General features: G+C 42.6%; 1 protein-coding gene across 1 annotated transcript in view; it reads right to left on the bottom strand.

Annotated features, from left to right (window-relative positions):
- The window catches only part of IL17REL (interleukin 17 receptor E like), a 34,927-nt gene extending 12,736 nt beyond the window's left edge, over positions 1 to 22,191 (bottom strand). The window contains exons 1-11 of the mRNA XM_053256224.1: positions 22,120 to 22,191; positions 16,964 to 17,113; positions 16,270 to 16,379; positions 13,042 to 13,156; positions 10,058 to 10,102; positions 9,277 to 9,413; positions 7,117 to 7,188; positions 5,700 to 5,754; positions 4,336 to 4,502; positions 2,545 to 2,586; positions 776 to 833 (exon numbers count right to left, since the gene is read on the bottom strand). Of these exons, the coding sequence (XP_053112199.1) occupies positions 776 to 833; positions 2,545 to 2,586; positions 4,336 to 4,502; positions 5,700 to 5,754; positions 7,117 to 7,188; positions 9,277 to 9,413; positions 10,058 to 10,102; positions 13,042 to 13,156; positions 16,270 to 16,379; positions 16,964 to 17,048 (886 nt within the window). The 5' untranslated portion in view covers positions 17,049 to 17,113; positions 22,120 to 22,191. The remainder of the gene's footprint in view (positions 1 to 775; positions 834 to 2,544; positions 2,587 to 4,335; positions 4,503 to 5,699; positions 5,755 to 7,116; positions 7,189 to 9,276; positions 9,414 to 10,057; positions 10,103 to 13,041; positions 13,157 to 16,269; positions 16,380 to 16,963; positions 17,114 to 22,119) is intronic.
- Positions 22,192 to 23,455: the final 1,264 nt, after the last annotated feature.

The following is a 23,455-nucleotide window of genomic DNA, read 5'->3' on the forward strand; positions in this document are numbered from 1 at the left end:
TGGTAAAACTGCCGCCCTGTAACCAGAAGGTTACAAGTTCGATCCTGACCAGGGGCTCAAGGTTGACTCAGCCTTCCATCCTTCCGAGGTCGGTAAAATGAGTACCCAGAATGTTGGGGGCAATATGCTAAATCATTGTAAACCACTTAGAGAGCTCTGGCTATAAAGCGGTATATAAATGTAAGTGCTATTGCTAAGTGCTAATGAGCTTCTTTCAGATTTTTTCTGTTTATACCAAATTCTCAGGTGCCTCATTTGAACTATCTGGCAGGTGTACATGCTTGGAAAGAATAGCTCAGTTACCCCATTCTTACTTTGGACCAAACCATGGCAACAGATTCTAGAAATCATATGTTTAATTATAAATTAGCTACAATCTGGGTGAAGAAAAGCTGCTTCCATGAACAGAAGAAGAGATTCATCCCTTCAGCAAATGCATCTATCCTATTAATGGGAGGAGCTTTTCTTCAATGAGTGCAAGGTTAGGATCCAACCCCATACAAAAAAGCATCTTGTTATTAACAGACGACCCTTGGGTTTATAATATTTGATCAGTTCTTGGATCTGTACTTGGATCTTTTCACAATTGGATGTGGAAAGTCCTGTGATTCAAAAGATGCAATTTCACATTGATTATGATCTTTTTTAAAACAAAAAAACAAAAACCCTACATTTTATTAACTATATAGGCTAGGCAGGCTAGTTAGCTCTAATTACTGCTAATCCAATTAATCAGTTATACATGGAACAATATATTTATAAATCAGCATTTTACCTTGAGCAGCTCCTTGAGTGAATGGGCATCTAACCCAAGATCCATGATGAGTAGTAAACTAAAATTGTTTTTTAAAAGAAAAGTTATTAGTTACACCAACTTTTTAAAACCAATTTGAATTTTTAATTTCTGTGAATGCAACAAATAGAATGAGCTGAGATAGGACTGGCTGTTTGCCATATGATGCATTCTGATGCCAAGGGAGCATAAATCTCACTGGGTCAGAAAGAATGACGGCGCTCCATATGTGATTAATCAAGCCAATTAAGTGACTGGGTTACTATAGCCTTACTCAGACAAGTTCCCTATCAGCAAGCCAAATTGAAACAAATATGAGCATTATCCAGAGTATTTGATTTGGACATCTTGGCAAGCTAAACAATTCAAATGGTATTATAAACTATTTACAAGACCACGCCTTCTGAAATGCTTCTCAAAGTATCTGTCGATCCTTTGTAATGATGGCATTAGTAATTGACTACTTGTTTAACAGAGTCAAAAATACAGAGAACATGAGGAGGAATCTTGCCTTATTTATTTTTTACTGTAAAAATGTATATCCTGCCCCTCCAACGCAGAACTGCTCAGGGCCGCTTACAACAACAAACAATATAAAGTAAATAAATCTCAGTTAAAATTAGATCCAATTAAAACCGGATTTACAAATTAAAAACCCCACTAGAACAAAGAAGAATAAAAAATTTAAAAGTCTAAAGGTAGTTGTTTAAATGTTCCTTAAAAATGCAGTGGGGGGGGGGGGGAGCATGGAGAAGTTCATCCCAGAGGAAGCATGATAAAGTTCATCCATGGTAGAGTTCATTCCAGAGTCAAAGGACCACAACCGAAAAGGTCCTGAGGCGCTTCACACAAGCAGTGTGAAGTGCCAGGGGTTCATGGGGAGAGCGGGCTTGATCAGCTCTCCCTGCACACAAGCAGGCAACTGGGTTGCCGAATCGGCCACCCACATGATTACTGGCTCTGTCATGAAGCCAGCTAGGGTAGCAGGGGACCTCACAGCCCCCAGAAGTACCAGAATGCCCCATATGAGTGCACAAGGCATTCTGGGAAGCCCCCCAATGCCGGAAGCGTGCATTCCATTAACCTCGTTTAATGAGTGGGGGGGGGGTTAAGCAGGCTTGCGGCTGGGAGCCACATGGCTCCAGTTGCAGCACACAACCCGCCAAAACCAAGCTGGGCTCCCTTAGCCCAGTTTTGCCAGGTCATGAGAATAGCCTCCCTGTCTCTGGTCCCTGCCAATTTGGGGCCACAATCAGGCTAGAGGCCCTGGCAGGTTCATATGCCTTTTCATGAGACATAGCCATATGCCTGACCTTAGCCAAATTCAGACGTTATGAAGTACATGTGTACAGATACCTGTATTCATATACATGCATTCATTTTAAAAATGAAACCATGTACAGGCCTCCTCAAATGCAGGGTACAAATAGGAAAGTGTACTATCCTATTTGTACTGAATACCTGAATAACGGTACATGCATATAGATCTTTACATGCATACACTGTACAGAGATTACATATGTTGAACATAGTGAGTGAGTAGGGTTGTTGTTGTTTTTTAAATCTTGTACAACTTCTACCTGCACAAGTTTTTTTCCTGTATTCTCTACACTAGTTTAGCAAATTAGTGGTGAGGTGAAGGAAAAAGAAGCGTTTTCTGTCTGCATGATGCAAAAGCCAATAATATATCACCTGGGGTATGATTTTTCCAAAAATAGGAAAGTTCAGTGATCTATAAGGAAATAATATACCTTCATGCAAAGAGCTGGATGCGCATCCACAGAATATGTTACCTGTTTGAAAACAAAGTGATCAGACAGTTAGGTACTGAGAGCTTCTGAAAAGACAAGCATCTGCACCACAAGCACTGGCTTTTGTGGAGTGCTTAGAGTGCTGGATTAGAACTGAGGAAGCCCAAATTCAAATCCCCACTCACTGGATAACAATGGGCAAGTTACACTGACTGACACTCAGCCTAAATACTTCTCCTATTGAAATTAAGTAGTCCTTTAGAGCAGGGACTCTCAGCGTTGGGTCCCCAGATGCTATTGGACTTCAGCTCCCATAATCCCCAAGCAAAGGCCACTGGGGCTGGGGATTGTGGGATCTGAAGTCCAATAACATCTGGGGACCCAACATTGAGAATCCCTGCTTTAGAGTAACTCCTGAGTAGTACTATTGAGTAACTTAATCTGGATGTCAGCCCTTTCTGCCAGCTTAACCTACCTCATAGGGTTGCTGTAAGGATAAGCTACTGGGGGAGAAAGAAGCATGTATGCTATCCTTCCCTCTAGGGGTGTGCACGGAACCGCAGAGCTGCGGTCCGGCACTGGGGTGGGGGGTTCCATCAAGGGCGGGGGGGGCTTTACTTACCCCTCCCGCGCTTTCCACACACTGCAGCTGTAATTATTCTAATAATCGCTCCTCCGTTGGCGGCTCCTCCGATGGCTCCTCCAGTTAAAAAAATGGCCGCCCCCTTGTAGTCCCGGCCCCCTGCTGCTGCCGCCCCCTTGAAACCCCCTCCCGCCCCCTTGAAGCCCCCTCCCGCCCCCTTGAAGCCCCCTCCCGCCCCGGGCCCCGATCAATAACTTCAGAGGCGAGCGGCGGGGAGATATCCTCCCGCCCCCTTCCCTGCCGGGCTCAGGCTGCAAATGACTTTAGGAAGGCTTCTGCGTGCGCAGAAGCCTTCCTAAAGTCATTTGCAGCCTGAGCCCGGCAGGGAAGGGGGCGGGAGGATATCTCCCCGCCGCTCGCCTCTGAAGTTATCGATCGGGGCCCGGGGCGAGATTTAAGGGGGCGGGAGGGGGCTTCAAGGGGGCGGGAGGGGGTTTCAAGGGGGCGGCAGCAGCAGGGGGCCGGGACTACAAGGGGGCGGCCATTTTTTTTAACTGGAGGAGCCATCGGAGGAGCCGCCAACGGAGGAGCGATTATTAGAATAATTACAGCTGCAGTGTGTGGAAAGCGCGGGAGGGGTAAGTAAAGCCCCCCCCCGCCCTTGATGGAACCCCCCAAACTCCCCACCCGAACCAAAACCACCCCGTGACCGGACCGGTCTGGAGGCCTTTAGAATGGCCTCCGAACCGATCCGTGCACATTCCTACTTCCCTCAGGTAGCTCTGGGTGACAATACATGCATCTTTAGTTGGAAGTTTTTCCTTATAACAATCCTATGAGTTAGGTTAGGCTGGGCGATAGTGGCTGACATCCAGACTAAGTTACTCAGTAGCACTTCTCAGGAGTTACTCTGAAGGACTATTTACATAAAATTTAATAAATAAAACAGCCAAGGTAGCCTTTTTGCTACTAATTAAATCATGGATCAGGTTACAAGGGTTAGTTCTGTGCATTATAATACTATGAGTAAATGTATACGATTCTTTAAACTGTTGCCTAGAGCAGTACAGACTGAACTGAAATTTCACAAAAACTCAAAATCATACATAATGACTGCAATATTGGTGAAAAAACCTGGTCATCAAGATCAATCCCCACAAGCCACTTCAGTGAATTAAAACACAACAGATATGCTCTCTGGTGCTTACTTTATCTTGAACTGTCTTTGAAGTGTTTTCAATATCAACACATTCACCATTAGTCTCCTTTCGCTGGCAAAGGCTGACAGTAACGTTAACAGGACAGGCAGCTTCCCAGGACAAAGTTTTTGTGCGGGAAATATATACAATGTTGTTATCCCACAGGGCCTCGGTATCTAAAAGGAACATGAAAAAATATATTTCTTTTAAGGCTGCAATGCTTTAAGAGTTTAAGCATGGCTCTCTGATGAAAGAAAGTCATAGAACCCAATCATTTCTTGTCATGCTTCATGCACATACGCCAACCTAAATTGAGTCCTCAAAATAGAGGACATTTTGTTCTCCCTTCATAAGCACAAAGAGACCACAGCACTGGAGATAACACTATCTGTTACACGCAATCAGTTTAGACAAGTGGCTTCCGAATACTCTGAACAAACCTTTTTTTTAAAGCAATTTACAATATGCAATTATTTCTGAATTAGCATATTATCTTTGCTACATATAGACAAAATGGAACGTTTAATTTATTTTACTGGATGGGGAAAATTGTAAATAGTGTGTGAACTGCAAAGCATTGCTTTTGATGAATCACTTGCAAAAAAAAGCTGACTCACAAGGTACAATTTTAAAAAAACCAACACCAGCATGTGTTCCCTCAGAGCAGGGAGTGATACTGATTACAAAGGGAGTTTCCAGTCATGTGTCACATACCTACATGCATCTGGGGTTGACTGAGGTTCCCTGCCATGTGTACAGAGGCAAAAAAAAAAAGTATTTGCTATAGCACCGAACGATACATTATACAGAGTTCTAGGTTCAGGGGCGGAGCCACCATTGGGCCAACGGGTTCAAAGAACCCGGGCCACTGACCAATCAGGGGCCGCAAGAGCAGCTCCGACACGCCCCCCCGCATCTGACGTCTGATGTGGGGGTGGTAGTTGAGCTCCCAAGCGGGGGCCACACGGCCCCTTCAGGAGCTAAAAGACTGGCTCTGCCTTGGCAACGCAGCCCAGGAGTGGCTCTTCCAGGGAAGAGCCGCTCCTGGGCTGCGCTGCAAAAGCAGTGACAGCCTTAGTTTAACTGCCAAAGGGGCCGCGCGGCCCCTTCAGCAGTTAAACTGCAACTCCCGAACGGAGCCTCAAGGCTCCGTTTGGGAGCCAGACCACACCCCAACATTTGTTGATTACCCCAACATTACAAATATTTTTTTGGAATTCAGATACATATTGGGGGAAATTCAGACAAACAGATGAGATAAACTATTGTTTATGCAGTAGTTGTGCTACCTGTGGTCTCACTCTCCCCATGTAGCTGGCATTTCTGAAATTGCAGAGAAATCATTCAAAATGCAGGGAGCACATTTTACTTGCCATTTTTGAATGGGCACAACCGCCGTCTCCTTGCATCTGGAATTGCTGGCCATGCCTATAATTCAAACATTTATCCATTAGTTAAAATGACCAGTTAGTTTCAAACCTTTTTGAAGGGCATCTTCACTCACATACCGTCCCTGGCCCCTCTTCACTAAATGTTGGAACATTTAGGGCAGCATTTTACAGGGTCTGTTGTCTTTTAGAAGAGAGAGCACTAGAGAGGCTTAGAATGCCTGCATACCTCTGCTTATTGACAAAAGCACAGTATGGGAAGGTACTACAGGCTGGCAGTGCTAGTGCCAATGTAATATCAGTGCAGCAGCCCAGGATTCAAAGCCAGCTCAATCCCAGAAAAAAACCATAGTGCTCTGTTCCTGCTCTACATGTACATGCTCACTAGATGCTGAGTAGATAAACGAATTTCAGTCTCCTACATTCCAAGGTGACTCTAAAAAAATCACAGCCACATATTCCATTAACCCATGGTCTCCTATATAAAAGCCAGAGAGAAAAGCCATCACTTCACTTTGAACAACAGAACACCCAAAGGTGCACCTAGGTAATTTTGGAGCCTGCACCTAGAGGTCTTTTGAGCCCCCCTTCCCTCATTTCAAGTTAAGCATCATCCCCCTACACACACACACACACACACACACACACAACACATGCAGTATTTTTAACACGTGGGTTCTTGAGGGCACAAACAGAAACTTAACTCACAAGAATGTAAGAATATAGAACAGGTATATTTATGCAGATATGCATTAGCAGAACACATTCCAACACATAACTTAACATATTTTCATCCCACATATTTCTTTGCCCGCTCCCCACTCTGTCTCTAAAGCAGAGGTTAACGCTCAGTGCCCAGCACAGGTCACAGTCAAGCTTGGCTGCCCGGCACAGTGTGGGTCACCCAGAGCAGCACAGCAACCACACCACCTGGGAACGACTAAAGAGGATTGGGGGGGGGGGTCTGGAGGCCCTGGACTTTGGCCCAGAAGTCCAGGGGTAAAAGCGCCTCTGAGAACACCATGGTTTTGAGTAAAATTTTCATAACTCCACAGACACATCCCCAAAACTGGAATAAATGCTTTGAGAAAAAGGATTTTGTTCATGTAAACCCTTTCTTTAATGTTGGGATTCTGGAACTCTGACCTGAAGCCCTTACCTTCCAGTCCTTCCATGTGGTGGCAGATGCAGTGGACAGCTGCGCTTAGAAAAACAAATCACCTCACCTGAGTTAGGGCTCATGTCAAGTTACAGCATTAGCACTGGACACAATTTTGGAAACATTTTTACAGCATGTTGTTCTTTGGGTTTGGGTTTTGTCCTCTGTCAGAAATAATGCCTTTTTTTAAAGTACTGCATTTTGAAGCAAGCTATATGTCAAACCAAGCTGAAAATATTTTACCTCAATGCACAAACATGGCAGCATTTGGGTATAATGTAAAGAAACTGGTTTCAACAAGTCCTTCTCATGAACCTGAAATGGTCAAACAGCAGATGGTAAGTATAATATTCCTGTACAGTAAATAGCTTTTTAGAAAGCTCCATATGCCTCGAGTTTTGCAGACACTTTGCATGATTTTTACACAACAGTGCTTCAAGCTGGCTTCAAATGATTGCTTTAGTGCTGTTTCTGCAGTGCTTTCATACTGCTATCCATTTATCATTTCATACGCCATGGCTGACTCAGGTTCATTCCAGGCCATTGGAAAGCAACACTGCAGAATTTATATTGCATTAACATTGCATTTATATTCTTATATTGTACAAAAATAAATACATGTACACCACTACTAAAGCACAGGAGAGCCCTGTTCTCTTTTGCATCTAGTTACCTTATTTTGGATAGTGCGCGCGCACACACACACACACACACACACACAATATCCTAAAAAGAGGAAGCAGAGAATCTAATTTTTATTTAGCTTTCAATGGAGGCCAGTCTAGTTATCTATGTCTGCTATTATTATTATTTATTTACTACATATTTATACCACCTTTCTGCCTTGATAAAGCACCCAAAGCAGTTTACAATATTAAAAGAAGCAAATAACAGATTAATAAAACATTGTCTCAGGCTGTTGGTCTTTTTGGAAGCTGAGGACAAGAGCTCCCTTGCCTGGGTGCATCCTTTACACAAGAACATAAGAACAGCCCTGCTGGATCAGGCCCAAGGCCCATCTAGTCCAGCATCCTGTTTTGCACAGTGGCCCAACACCTTTCTTGCCTTGCTATATGGTACACCTTAGCCATAAACACTGAATGCATGAAAATTCATAGATGAATTCCCAAATAATGTCTTTGATATAATGACTTTACAATCATGCACATCAAATATTTTCTTTTAGACATCTTTTCTACTTGCATCTTCAAGGCATGCAGCACAGATCTACCTATTTCCAAAGTAGCAGCAATAAGTTTATTTAGACTAGCAAGAGCAATACGTTCATACAGACTAGCAAGCAAACATTATTTTCACCCATAAGGTTTGTGTTGCCTTTGAGCATCTCTTGAGCTAATTGTGTTAACTTCTGATATTTGCTAATGTGGAGGAAAGGCATATGTAAGCATTGTGGTCAATGTTACAAACTTGACTGAAGCAAGAGCCTTTTTTTTCTCAACTTCATATGTGAAAGCACTCTTGCTGACATGCAGACTAAAAATGCTGTGCATGCTACAGGGAAAGGGAGGGACAATTTTTGCTAACCCACCCTCGCTTTCAACAGCCTGTTGTGCCTCCCAAAAATATGCCCCTGAGGATCACATGATTTTCAGGGACATATTTTGTGGGTAGCACAGTGGGCTGCAGAGAGAAAAACCACCACTTCTGTAGCATTGTGTGCAGCATTAATCTGGATGTCAGACTCTTAATAGTTTCCAGCACAATTTTAAAGCCAGAGATTGTATCAAGTGAACCAGCAATTGCATTACAGCTAGATAAATAATATTCAGGATACATATATTTGGAAGTGGATGAACAGCATTTGAAGGGACATTCATCAAATGCACCAAAAAATCTGACACAAAATATTCACAAGAGCATTTCTGGAAAATATCTGAAGGAGAATTTGTCAGAGCTGTCAACCACAGGTATTAAGAAGTTAAAACAACAAAATCTATATTTTGGCTCATCGTGTATACTAACAGAATCAACTCTAAAGTAACCAAAGGTATTAGAAGAGTTTATATTTGAGTCAACCTGTTCCCAATTAAGAAATAGTTGCAGTTAAAACACTCTGATTTGTGTTTAGAAACTTGTTCCTTTGGAATTCTGTAGTCTGATGCTCAGGGATTAGATTTCCCAGATGCTCAGGGGAAAGGAGGAGAAACAGAGAAAGGAAAAAGTTGGAAGAACAAAGACTAGAGCAAAAGGGGAAATAATAAACAAAGACTGTGTCCTGCTTAGTATGTCTTCCTTACCAAGAATCTGCTAACATCATTCCAAAAAATGTTAGTCCTTTGAATATCCTTTGAAAATGTGTTTTTAAAAAAAAAAAAAAAAAAACCCACAATGTTCTGCAAGGTGAACAATTTTCATGAAACACTGTATGTAGTAAGCACTTACCAAGGTGACTGCCCCCACATCCTGACACGCAAACCACTGATGGCATAAACGAACATAATAATCTGTGCCTTGAGCATTTAAAAGAGTCACCAATATGATTTGATTTTTTTTATCCACATCATATTTGATTGCTACAGCTGAAATTAAAACAAACACACACAAACACTTATTTTAATAAAGATTTCTGCTTGTATTCTGTATGAACAAAGCTTCTTTTTTTTAATATAGGTTGCAGATATGAAGCAACCTCCTACTGAATCAAGCCACTGGTCCATCTAGGTCACTATTGTCTACACCAGGGCTCTTCAACATCTGAAAGCCTCCCACAATTCCCATAATTGACTACCATGGCTGGGGATCATGGGAGTTGTAGTTCAAAAACAGCTGGGAGGCTGAAATTGAGAAGCCCTGGTCTACACTGTCTGGCAGTGGCTCTCCGGGGTTTCTGACCAGGGTCTTTCCCAGTCTTACCCAGAGATAACAGAGATTGAGTCTGGGCTCTTTGGCATGCAAAGCATGTGCTCTACCACTGAACTATGGCCTGTACCTAGTGTTAATAATAATGGCTGACATCCTGATTAGCAAAGTAAGGATGCATCAAGAGCTGTGGTGCATCTTCACAGTCAGAGGCTTTCCCAGTTCCACAACAAGCATGTGTGGGAAGGGAACCATTTTTACAGACCTTCTCTGCCTCCCAAAGTGCTCTGTTCAGAAATCAGAAACAATGGTACTGTGCTACAGGGTAGTTCATGTAACTTAGACCTCCAGGACCTCAGCTTACCAAAACAGGCTGGAATATTTTTCTCCACATCACTGTTCCTGCAATCTGCAAAATACAAAACAGATTTTTCAGCTAACTTGTTGTTTTCTGAGACATAATTTGGTCCGTTTTCTTGAGGCCTACCATGTACCAGCCCAAACTCTGTAATAATACCTGAGGAGAACAGCTTTTAGCTTAAAAGAAATGACTGTGTGTGGAGAATGAAACATAAATGGTGGGATCTTTTCAAACTGGGTGAGAACCAGGAAGTGAGATGTATTTTTCTGCACTCTGTGTCCATCCATTTTGTTCTATTCATAATAACGGACTTCTCTTAACTGGAGAAAGCATGATACGAAATGCCGCAGTTAATCACCTTGTCAGAAATACGCTATCTGTCTGTCTGCTTCAATCTGTTTTTGGAAATTAATTTATAATATCAGTATATCTGAAATTGTTACCCCATTAATACACTTTATGGAAGCCACCACTGTTTCCCCAACTTATTTCTAATTTTACTTTGTATTAGAACCATAAACAGCTTGGGTTTACACATGGATCCTCACCTATAAGGGCATCCCAGTCTCTCCTGTAAGAGGGTAATGTCCCATAGAAAAATATATGTGCTTTTGCTTTAGGGATAGAGAGCTTTTGCTTTAGGGAAGCCACATGCAATGAGATGTATATGAATAGTGCAATCTTAGGGGCACTTCCATCTTCTCTGCCACATGGGGCTATAACCACTGAGGTCAGGGGCTGGGGCGGAATATTTCAGATGAAATGTGTCTAAACTGTTGCTCCAAATTCATGTGCAGGACTCCGGTACCATAGCAGTACGTTAATTTAATATATAACTTGCTCAAAGGTTCATTCAGACTTCATAGCAGATAGTATATGGCTGTAACTCAGGACCTGATACAAAAGGGTACTGGATTCATATATCAACAAATCTGCTTTCTAGTGCTTTCCTACCACCCAGTTATCTGGAACTATTGTTTATTTCCTTATCAATTGTAGAAACAATATTGCAGCATGTATCTTTATTCTGCCCTCTCTTTAAAACAAAAAACACACTGTACTTCCTAAAGGGCTATTTACAATTTACATACTTATATTTCTCATACAATGCAAAGCAATCTAAGATAAAACTAAAATGCTTGCTAAATATTTCACATTTAATGTTTCATATTGAAGGTGGAATCTAGGAATGCGGTAGAGGCCAAAAAGGATTTGCAGTTCTCTTGGATGTACATTATCGAATGTATAGCATTTGGTCAAATCAAAGTTAAGCAGAAATTATTTCCTACAGAGAAATGCAATCGGTGAGTCTACTGCTAACTTTGGATGTGATTCCTAAGTGACATTTCTCAGAAAGCTGGTTCTATTTTTTAATTAAGTTTTACTAGAAACCATTGATACATCATCAGTTAAACCTGAACATCTGTCAATACATAGAGAATGTGTGAAAAAGGACAATCATGACTGTACTCTTAGTATAATTCTCCATGTACATAGATTGGCCAAATCTCTGAAGTTCAGAACTGCCTACATATGTGCATTTTATTAAGTTCTATTAATGTCAAACATTTAACAAAGGCCAAAGATGCAATGCTTATAATTAACCTACCTCACAGGGTTGTTGTAAGGATAAAAATAAGTATGTACACCACTCTGATCTCCTCGGAGGAAGAGCATGATATACATGTTGTTAAATAAATAAATAATAAAATGGGTGCCCTTTCAGTTTTGTCTACAGGATTGCTTCAAATATCACTTTGACCAAAAGGGCTAAAAACAAAAATAGTAGTTAGGAAAAACATTACATGTATGCCCATGACCACGTCATAGTTTTTGACTATCATTATCAAGATTCTAAACATGGCAGATTGAACAGATACTAACTCAGAGCAGAGATAGTATCTTATGTTCTTATGTTCTAGATCAGGGTTTCTCAACGTGTGGGTCCCCAGGTTTAATTGGACTTCAACTCACATAATTCCCAACCAAAGGCCACTGGGGCTGGGGATTATGGGAGTTGAAGTCCAATAACATCTGGGGACCCACACGTTGAGAAACCCTGTTCTAGATTATCATACTACTACTACAGGACCCTATGCTGGAAGCCCTTGACAGAAACTTGATAGGTGGCAGAGAGTGAGGGCAGTTTGAATAGACAAATATGCTTGGTTAAAGTCTCATTTTCAGTTCTAATCATGTCTTGGTATTGGCTTGGAGCCATACATTGAACATGGAGTTTCTTGTATAAATTGGCTGGTTTTGCTCCTAAATTATAAGATGCTGTGTATGCCTCCAGACAACTTCTGAAAGCAGCCATTGTTAAGACAAAGATCTCTGATTACCTAGCCAGCAAAGTCAAAATGAGAGCAGGATGGCGTCGGACTCTTGATTCCATTCATATACAGCCAGTCTTAAGGTAGGACAGAAGGAAAGAAAACATTTACCTTCCACCCAAAGAAAACCACAGGGCTCTGTGAGTGCCAGGAGTCGAAATCGACTTGACGGCACACTTTACCTTTAAGTGGCTGACATCTTGACTAGTGAGGCATGCACATAAAAAACACCTCTGAGCACACAGTGAGACCCTTGCAGTTTCATCATTTTTTGCCCAATGGAGCCAGTGGGCACTTCTCCTGGCGTGCTCCCAAAGCCCTCATTTGCAGGGAGAACATGTCGCTGAGCACAGCAATGTGTTTCTGCTGCAACAAAGGGCTTTGGGAGTGCAGGAGAGTGCTCTGGAAGAAGTGCTGACTGGCTCCATTGCGCAAAAACATGTCCACTAGGGAACCGGCAGCACTGCAGGGGTGGTGCCACTGTGTGCTCAGAGGTGCTGTTTACATGCACACGTCACTAGTGAGGATGTTGGCCAGGCTGTTTAGGGTTACAGCCCTACTTTGGGAAGACTGGCCATTCCCGGATCACCATGGCTCTTCATTTTAGTCTTAATCCACCTCCAGTTCATCACTTTTCAAAACAGAGATTCCTACCTTCAACATGATATTTTCGACTGCGTTGGATTCCACAATAATTTGGAACTGTTCTCATGGTCACTTGAACTTGTTGCCCTTCACGGACTTCAAAGCAATTATACTGCACTTTCACCTGTTTGGAATACATACATGAAAGGGAGGGGAATTTAGGTGAATTCCAGATCATAAGGGAAGGTTACAAAATGAGAACAAGATTAACCACCAGTCTCATTAGGCCAAATAGATTGCTTTGTTCAAACTTGTAAGAATGATATGGTTTATTGCACACTGCAATTTCTCATTGTGCAGCAGGGGCATTACTCGAAAGCATTTACTTCTGCTTTGGGGTTCCAAACACTGTTCCATTTCAAGAAATGCATAGGTGCAATGTCACATTTATTTAGATAAGTCAGTGTCAATTTGCTCTCATGCAAATTGTCACTATAGACAGAGCATTTCTTCACCCACCCACAAAGTATTTTGAGAGGGCAGGTCTAACCCCTCCACCAAAGTGAATGAGTCTTCCCACATGAGTTTTTGGACTATGATGAGGATTGCCAACCCTCCAGAGCTGGCCTGGAGTCTCCAGGAATCTACATCAATCTTCAGGCTTCATATTGTGAAAAATGGGGGGGGGGGGCAGATTGGGGGAAAATATCCAGAAGTAGTTTCATTTACAGTTGACAACCCTAAACATGACAAATGAATGCCATTTACTGAAGCCCTCTACAAATCTCCCATCAATGTTAATAGATCTGAATGGTAACCAGTGAAAGTGTACACCTTTTTTTGTCATATTAGAGTCCAAAGACTCCTTAAAATTAATAAGCATTAGTGCTGACTCAGCTCTGTTCACATAAACTGGTTCTGTGTTACAATTGCTGGCCATGGATGTGAATGCACATGCTCCTGTTTATCAAAAGATGTATTCGGCAAGCTCAGTCAGGCCCAGATGAGCAGGGTGATCCAGATGCTCATCTACATCCACCGTAGCTATTTGCACCCCACACGGATCTCCTGGCTGAATTGTGGTAATTATCAAATATATAGCTACAAATTGGCATGAAGCTCAAGTCTCACAAAAGAGATGTTATTTCAATATGAAACTTTTCATGGATATATACACTACAAATAAAAATAGATACTGATAGTGGCTAACATTCAGACTAAGGTTGCAAGCACTGAATAATGTGCACATACAATGGAGGAAGGGATGGTTTTTGCTGATCCCTTTCTTCTGCAGCCCTCTGTGCCGCCCAAAAATATGTCCCTGAGAGTGGCAGAGCCAGCATAGCGTAGTAGTTAGAGTGTTGGACTAGGACTTGGAAGACCCAAGTTCGAATCCACATTCAACCAAGAAACTCACTGGGTGATTCTGGGCCAGACATGTATCTCTCAGCCTAACCTACCTCACAGGGTTGTTGAGAAGATAAAAATAAGCATGTACACTGCTCTGAGCTCCTCAAAGGAAGAGCGGGATATAAATGTAAAATAAAATATTTCCAGAGGACACAGAAGGATGCAGAAGTAAGAGGGGATTGATGAAAATGGTCTCTTCTCTGCTGCCTGCATGTGATGTTTTTCATTGTGTGCAATGATATTCTGGATGTCAGCCAATGTATATTGCCAGATCAAAATATCAGGCAGAGGGGACATTTGCCAGTTCTGAAATAAAGGACATTTACTACACATTAAGGGAACAGTTTCTCATAGCTATGTAGACAGCTTAAAGCATATCTTTTTAAATGAAGGCATCTGGGAAGAGTGGCATAAAATATCCTCAGCCCACACACAGCCGTTATAGTGCTTTTGTAACATCAAAACAAACATAAGCAGCAACTTTTTGAGGCAGAAATAAATCAGTCTATTAATGTGGTAACAATTAAAATCAAGTGCTTATTCCTCAATGGTTAATGCTATGAATCTTATTTAAAGAATGTCAGTCCAACTTTGAGACTGCAAATGTCTGTCAATACAATCATTACTCGATATCTAAAGTAATAGCCAAAATTTCCCCAACTTGCTCCTTCCCTCATTTCCCAAATTTCATGTTTTCTGGTTAATGAAAATGAGTTCCTGGTCAGGGGCACTTCTACAAATAAGAACTGACAGGCAGGGAAAGAGGTGCTTAACTCTTCCCCAGCCTGCAACCTCTCCCTCTAGGCCTTTTTTTCCCCTCTTTTTTTCCAGCCAGGTTTATTTCTTGTCTCAGAGCCAGGTAGAAGATAGTTATAATGAAACATCTATGAATGGGGGAAGGAATAAAGCACCTTCTAATTCTCCCCTGCAAATGCCCTGTCCCAACCTCTATGGGGTACAAGCATTATACGGTAAATATAGAGGAGAGTCGCACGATCAGCAACAAGCGGGCTAAGGGAGCCTAGTCTGCTTTTTGCTGATCGTCTGCTGCCACCGGAGCCCCGCACGGCTCCCGGCAGCAAACCCTCCGAATTCCCCCTCCTCTTAGCCGAGGTTAGCTGAGTGAGCACTCCGCTAACCCTGTCTTTTTGATCGTGTATAGCCACGGCATGGCTCCGCACCGCGGCAACACACAAGGAGACTCCTGCCGGGAGGCTGAAACAAGCCCCCCACCCCACCCTGGGGATCTTTCCAGGATGCCCTGCGCAATCATGAGACTCACCTCGTTGGGTTATACACTCTTTGTTTACCATGTAATATATGAAGTCTTGCTCTAAGCTGCTTAGAAGAAAACAAATCTGAACCTGGGTTTTTCACAGCAAAGTCTAGCCACTAAACCACAGTGTCTCCACATATCTAAGGGTCAAACTAGGTATGACAGGAATTCCATAATTAGGAACTCCCAATGACTTTTTCCTTTTCAAAAAACAGCTGTGGGAGGCCAATGCAGTTTGGGGTCACAATGCAAGAGGAGGGAGAGGTTAACCTTTTGACCACGTACTGATTTTCTGACTTAAATTGTCCCCCAAACTCCTATCATGCACAGAGGGGAAACATTATCAGCATATGTTGTCCGCATAAGTTATTCTCTTCAGGGCTAACAGTAGCTTTGTAGGGAGGGACTGGAGTTGCAGTATGGGGGAAATGGTTATACCCACTTTCCCTTGTGTCACAACCAAAATCCAGTTCTCCACCCCACTTATTTTGAAAAAACAGTGAGCACTGAAATTGCAGTATTCTCATGCCATGCCTAGTTTGGCCCTGAATCTTAGGTTTCCCCGCTAAAATCTCAAAACTAATGATTTGACAACAAAATCAAGTTTTTACCTTCCTTCCAGGAAGTTTTGCACGTGCCTGTCCGGAAATCCTCACATTCACACACTGAGTACTCTGAGTGTCCATGGAGAGAGAACACATTTCTATTCCATGGATATTTCCTGAAAATAATTTTGAAATACCAGTCAGTCCTCTACCACACTAAAATATTTCAAAGAAACATATCACATATAGAGAAATATGTTAGCCATCTATAATAGAAAAGTACAGTATATGGTCTGTTTATGAGGGGGAAACCAATAATATAAATGAACCACAGAGATAAAAGACCAAATTACCAGGCAGATCATCTTTATCAGGAAGCAAAGCCTATACTGTAAGAATCACAGCTGGGGGCAGAATCAGTTTTGTTGATATAGTTGAAATTTAATAAAATAATAAATGTATTCTTCCATGATACCTTACTCATATAATTACTACAAAATTAATTATGTATAGCTGAAATAAACAATAAGCACAAAACAATTTAATTCCTTGCTAGATTGCTATTTTTTCCCCTACATATCAGGCAGAAATTTGGTAGGTGAAGCTTTTCTCACCCCTCCATCTGAATGTCAGAACGGGCTGAAGACAATAAATTAATGCATTTTGTGCAGAAACATATGTGAGCCCCCAGCTGCAAAACAAGTGGCAACTCTAGCCTCTTCACCATAATTCAAACTTTATATCAACCCTTCTAACTTACCACTAAGGTAGAGTGCCCCCCGAATAATTAAGTGAAGAGAACATGAGTGTCCTTCTACGCACTTCATTGCAGTTCCAAGCTTCATGCTTCTCAGGATAGCAGGAGAAAGAGAGGCAGGAGGCTTTTGGCAGAAACGGCTAGGAATATCAGCTGTGAATATTTTAAAAAAAGTATATATAAATGGGAAAGAATAATGCTTAATAGTCTGTAGTGAAGAAACACAAGAGATTTATTTCACAGAATCACAGTGCTAGGAGGGGATCCAAAGCTCCAAGCCAGGGATCCCCTCCACAAGCCATTGACAAGCCATTGACCTGCCACAAGCCACTGACACCCCAACACAATCCAGGAAACAGTTTGCCTCACCCAAAGAGTAGGTGCACCTGAGCAAGGTGCCAGCAAAGCCAATAAGGCTCTCCTCACGAGCAGTGTGGAGAGCTGGAAGCCGTTTGGTGGGGAGAGCAGGCATGACCCCTTAACCTCATTTAAGGGGGAATTTAGGGAGGTTTGCTGCCTGGGGCCACACGGCTCCTGTTGAACACGTGCATCCAGCCCTCTCTGGGTGGCCGGATCAGCCTCCCACACAATTACCGGCTCCATCACAGAGTCATTGGAGGCTGCGGGGATCGGGGGCTGCCCAGCCTCCAGAAGTGCACAGGGCATCCTGGGGATTCCCCCATCACTGTGAGGCTGGTTGTAGCCTCGCAGTCAGGGGTCTCCTCATGAGTCACCATGGCACGGAGCCTCACTGTGCCGACTCACAATCAGAAGAACGGGGTTAGCAGAGTGCGCGCTCCGCTACCCTTGTTTAAGAGGGGATTTAGGGAGGTTTGCTGCCGGGGGCCACGCAGCTCCCATTGCAGCACATGACTGTGCGAAACCAGGCCAGGTTCCCTTGGCCCTGTTTTGCGCAATCGTGAGAAAAGCCTCAATATTTCAAAGCCTTAAGCAGGTCCATGATACCTGAAGAACTGTTTCCCCCTGCTCCCCTTAAATGAATCTACATGGTCATGGAGGTCATTTGGTGAAGTCCTCCTGCATGTCCCACCACCTTCTGTTACAGGACCATGTGAGGGGGCCTTCTCTGTTGTACCATGAAAGATATAATGTGGAACTCCCTACTACTTGACACCCATGTTTCTTGCTTTCCCCCAGCATCTAAACATATTTCTATTTAGACAAGCCTTTGGGTGGTGTTTGCCCTTTCCTATTATTTTGCCATTTTTTGAAATGATTGGTGCTATTTTCTGTTACATCGTTTTTATACTGTGTTCTGAGTGATAGCTAACTTAGGCATTCTTTAAGTGGAAAAGGAGGATCAAAACTAACTTGGACAATAATAGTCCAAGGTGGCATAAACTACAAGCCAAACCACATTTTACAGGTCTGAGAAAGAACCTCTTACAGCAAAACTAAATGTTATGCTCAGTACAAGACTGTTGCTGAAAATGGCAGTCCTGTGTTGAGCTCTTCCTCACTACCCTATTTAGGCACAAGTTATGCATGACATTATTATGCTGTGTTCCACTGCCCCCAATCTACATTTCTGGCTGCCACTGGAAGCCCTAGGAATCACATGGCATGATCAGAGGTGCTTTTACCCCTGGACTTCGGGGCCGAAGTTCAGGGCCTCCACACCCCCTGGGGGCCCCCAAATTATCTTTAGTCAGTCCTAGATGGTGTGGTTTGTGCCCTCAAGAACCCATGTGTTAAAAAATGATGCTTAACTTGCAGTGGGCGGGGGAGACCTCCAAAGGCCTTTAGGTCCAGGCTCCAAAGTCACCTAGGTGCACCTCTGGGCATGATTACACCACAAGGTGGATAACTGCACTTGAACGTTATAATGAAGTGGAAGAGAACTCAATATTAGTTCTGCTGCCATTCTTTGTATCACTCACACTTCTAGCATAACCCATTGAGCTACTATCTCAATTGGAGAGGAGAACTCGTCTTGTGGTAGCAAGCATGACTTGTCCCCATAGCTAAGCAGGGTCTGCCTTGGTTGCATATGAATGGGAGACTAGAAGTGTGAGCACTGGAAGATATTCCCCTCAGGGGATGGAGCCGCTCTGGGAAGAGCAGAAGGTTTCAAGTTCCCTCCCTGGCTTCTCCAAGATAGGGCTGAGAGAGATTCCTGCCTGCAACCTTGGAGAAGCCGCTGCCAGTCTGTGAAGACAATACTAAGCTAGATAGACCAATGGTCTGACTCCATATATGGCAGCTTCCTATGTTCCTATCTACTTTGCCCGGGTGAAGAACTTCTTAAACCAATTTATACAATCAGCAGAACTAAATGATAAACATTTTACTGGCTTCTACCACTTCAAGCTACATGTGGGATGTTTCACGCTTCAATCCTTCCCCAACAAAAAATTCCTTGCAGCTGGAAAACTACATTTCATAGAGATGTTCGGTCTAGTCTCCCTGCCACCACCACCCCCCACCTTGAAATGCTATTTTTCTGTGTGCAGGAGCACTCAGATACTTTACCTTCCATCTGCAGCTGGAAATTGTACAGTCCAAGAAAACCTTTACCACTTCAGTCTGCTGATTGTATACTGACACACCAAAAACAGATGGCCAACTTACATATTCTCATAGACTTCTATGAAGGTTAATCTGGGAGCTAAATCTGTATTTTACCACACAAGCCAACACCTTCACAGGTGGTTAGGCGCTCTAATAAAGTCAGTGCAACTTAGCAGGAAGGGCTGCGTGCACAGCTATGGAGCACATCTGCTGAGGCAGTATATGAAATCATTTATTGGGAGCAGCTGAGAAATTAATTTATGTCCTGATTTTAACATTTAAAAGTGACTGGTCAGTCATGACTAAGCACCACTGAAATCAATGAGACAAGTTTACTAATTGAAGTCCCATTAATTTTACTGGGACTTAGTCATGACTAACATAATCTGGCTACGTCTGTTTCTCACAACTTGCAATGCAGCACAGAATTTCCATGGGAAAATGCTCCTGGGAAAGGAAGCTTGACTGCCCAAGACCAATCAGATAGCTACTTTGTATTTAATAAGTAGCAAGTGCTTTGGAGACATTACCAAATCAGCTCAGGTAGCATGAGAATACCTAAATTTATTTGACCCTGTTGGGTTGTTTTTTTGTTGTTTTTTAAACTGTTTGTGGAAGAAACTGTAGTGGCCTATAAGGGTAGAACAGGAGGGCGGTAAACAAGTACAGATGTGTGGCTTCCCCCCCCCCTTACCTATCCCCACCCTGACTGCCTCATTCTGCCTTGCCTCCCCTGCCACCGTGCTAACCCCAGGTGCGTGGGCTGCTCATTTGCCCATGTTCCCCAACCCCAGCAAATAAGCAGCCCACATGCCCTGTGTAAACACACACAGGTGGGGGAGATGAAGCAGGGAAAGGTGAGTGAGAATGAATGGCACCTGTGGTGCATTTACAACCACCTCCGCTCCTCCTGTACAGGCTGATATTGAGATAAGGGAGTGGTGGATGAGAGGAGGCAGCTGTGACATGTGATTCTCTTAGTGCTACTGCCTCATCCTGGAACCAACCTACCACCATCCTCCTGGCACCAAAGGCTCTGGGGTCTTGGGGGTCAACCATAGGCCCTCTGGTTGGTACCTGACTTGACCAGTCTCTTTTGCAAGTCCCTTTAACTTGCAAAAGAAGATAATATTTTCCATAACTACTGCTAACATCCAATACAATATGCTCGTAATGTATTATCGCTACCACAGCCTCCCCATTTCTCCTGTGTCAGTCCAGAACTGTCTGACTAAGCACTCCCACAGGATACCACCCAGGATACCTTCCAGAGGGTGCTAACCTGATAGTGATTTTAGGGGTTCCTTTCCCAAATGTCAAAATCACTGTTTGTTTCGGGCCATAATTGGACTATATATTCTAATCCATGAAGGACAGAACTATTGCAAAGCTGAGACTAAATAACAACTTTACACAAGAGGGCACCAAAGCCTTCAAAAGCTTTCTGTCTGTAAATATAATAGTTGTCATGTACACAATATTTCTGTTCTACTGATCTTACTTTGTATGAAACTATGGGACAGGTCTTTACAAAAACTGCTGAACATGGAGAGTATGGATTTTTAAAAAAACAAAAAACTTTGAAAATGCAGCCCTTCCACAAAGGTTCTGTTTGAGCGAGTGGATCCCACCATACCATCCCTCTTCATCAAGTACCCACCAAGGATGTTTGTGTGTGCACCTCCCTTAGCAGAGAGAACACATGGAACACATTTTGCTCGAAGATGCATGATTTATTAAGTAGGAAAAGAGTCCCATTCTGAGAATACCATTCTTTGGATTTCTCCAAGGACATTGTGGTGGTGATGTGTGTGGCGGGGGGAGGGGGGTTGTAAAAAAAAAAAAAAGCATATTTGGCAGGATCCTGGGGGTCCTTGAGGACTTATTAGGTTCTACTAGTGAGTCTTCCATGACACACTCACTATTTATGTGGGACAACGGTGAGAGCCAACACACTTGGCCAGCAAGTTATTGTATTAAGTAAGTGTGTGCCCTAGCCTACTTTCCTATCCTGAGAATCCCTGGCAGTATGCAGGAGTTCCATGGCAAATGTGTAACTTCCTGTGCAGAAAAGCTAGTGTAGAAAGGGATCTTTGAAGGTAGAAAATGTGAAACACACTGATAGAAGACATCTAGAAATTTGGGATGCATATGAATATTGGTGATGGACTTATGATTTCCATAGCACATTCACTAAGGACTGACTGGGTGGTAAAATCAAAGGCCTTGTACAGAAGATTTACCACCACTGTTTTCACATGGAGGTAAGAATTTGTTTTGTAGTGTTCCTCTGTGAAAATAAAGACTCACTTTTGAAAAGCAGAAGGCTGTTTTTCAAATCTTCACATGGTGGCTTCATTTTTCATAGGACACTGGCCTGAAGGAACCAATGAACTAGAAAAATGTCTACAGCTGAGAAGGAAATTTGAGGTAATGGGCTCTGCCTTAAGAACATAAGAATAGCCCTGCTGGATAAGGCCCAAGGCCTATTTAGTCCACAATCCTATTTCACACAGTGGCCTACCAGATGCCTCCAAGAAGGTAAGGGGTGAGGGCATGCCATCTCCTGAAGTTTTTCAGTTGTTTTGCTCTCTAGAACTTAGGAACAATGAAAAAGTTATACTTACTGGAATTCTGGATTTTGCAAAGAAATCCCTGGGGGAAAAATGAAAACTAATAATTAAAGCCTTGAATCTTGGGAAACAAATGTACTCTAAAGACAGCTATTATGCACTGACAAACAATGTTCACACATTATAAGCAGAGGCATTCACTTTAACGGCCCAGTTCTGCAAAAAGAGTAGTATGATTAGTAGATCAGTTGATCTGCAGTCAGAATCCAGAACACAATTGACTTTAGTGGAGTTACTAAACACTGTTCCAATTGTCTATATTGCTAAGCTGGACAAAGAACTGTATCCTTAACATCAGTGATGTTATCAGTCAATGTTGCAGTCATCAAGCAAAGTATACGGAAACCTGTCTCAGAACACATTGGCATATTTTTAGACAGCAGTTTACTACAGTTTGTAAAGTTGCTGAATTCTAAGTTGCCTTGGAGGTGGCATAGTCTCCCAACATGTCAGACTAATCCTCTGATATGTCAAGAGATTGGCATCCATCATCAAATCAAATTGTGTGTTGCCTTTCTGATACCACTTGGCAACTCCCTATAATCCCTTGTCCTTACCCAGCCATCTCAATTTTCTGTGCTTGATTTCCATGTTAATTGTTCTGTAGAATTAAAATGGGTACTAAAATTAGTGTTACAAAGAGCACATTGCCATGTTTGTTTCCATACAAAAATTTATTTCCATGTTTGTTTCCATCACTATTTTATATATATGGCTCACACACAGCGCAAAGATCTTGGTGTGTTATAACAGAATGTGCGCACAATCATACAAGAGCCCTCTTTTCACAAACGCATACAGTTGTGTGATGGACAGATACTGGAAATAAAATAAATAAATAAATAAATAATAATAATAATAATAATAATAATAAATACTGCAAAGAGCACTCTTGCACATATTCATAGTCCACATATTCCACTGCATAGTCCACATATTCCACTGCAACATGCAAAGAACTTTGCACTGCATATGAGTCACTGCTTACACATTTGCAGCAAGGTAAGCAAGGTAAAAATGTTGCAAGAAATTAGTGGTGGATGAGGTGCTAATAGCTGGCAGCAGATGGAAACAATTCACATTTCCAATCATGTTTGGTAAACAAATTCAGGCATTCAGCTCCAAAACTTGACTGAAGCTTGTTTGCGTCTCACCAGGTCAATAGCATACACCATACACTGTAGGGGTGTGCACGAAATGGTCCACAACAAAATAGTCAACAACAAACCAGGCTGATTTGACAGTTCGATTGTGAACCAAACTGGCCTCCAGGAGAGGCAGTTTGGTCCGTGATTGAACCGGACCGAGCCCAGTCCATTGCAGACCAGTT

This window comes from Hemicordylus capensis, chromosome 5 (genome assembly GCF_027244095.1).
Source record: "Hemicordylus capensis ecotype Gifberg chromosome 5, rHemCap1.1.pri, whole genome shotgun sequence".
Classification (NCBI taxonomy): domain Eukaryota; kingdom Metazoa; phylum Chordata; class Lepidosauria; order Squamata; family Cordylidae; genus Hemicordylus; species Hemicordylus capensis.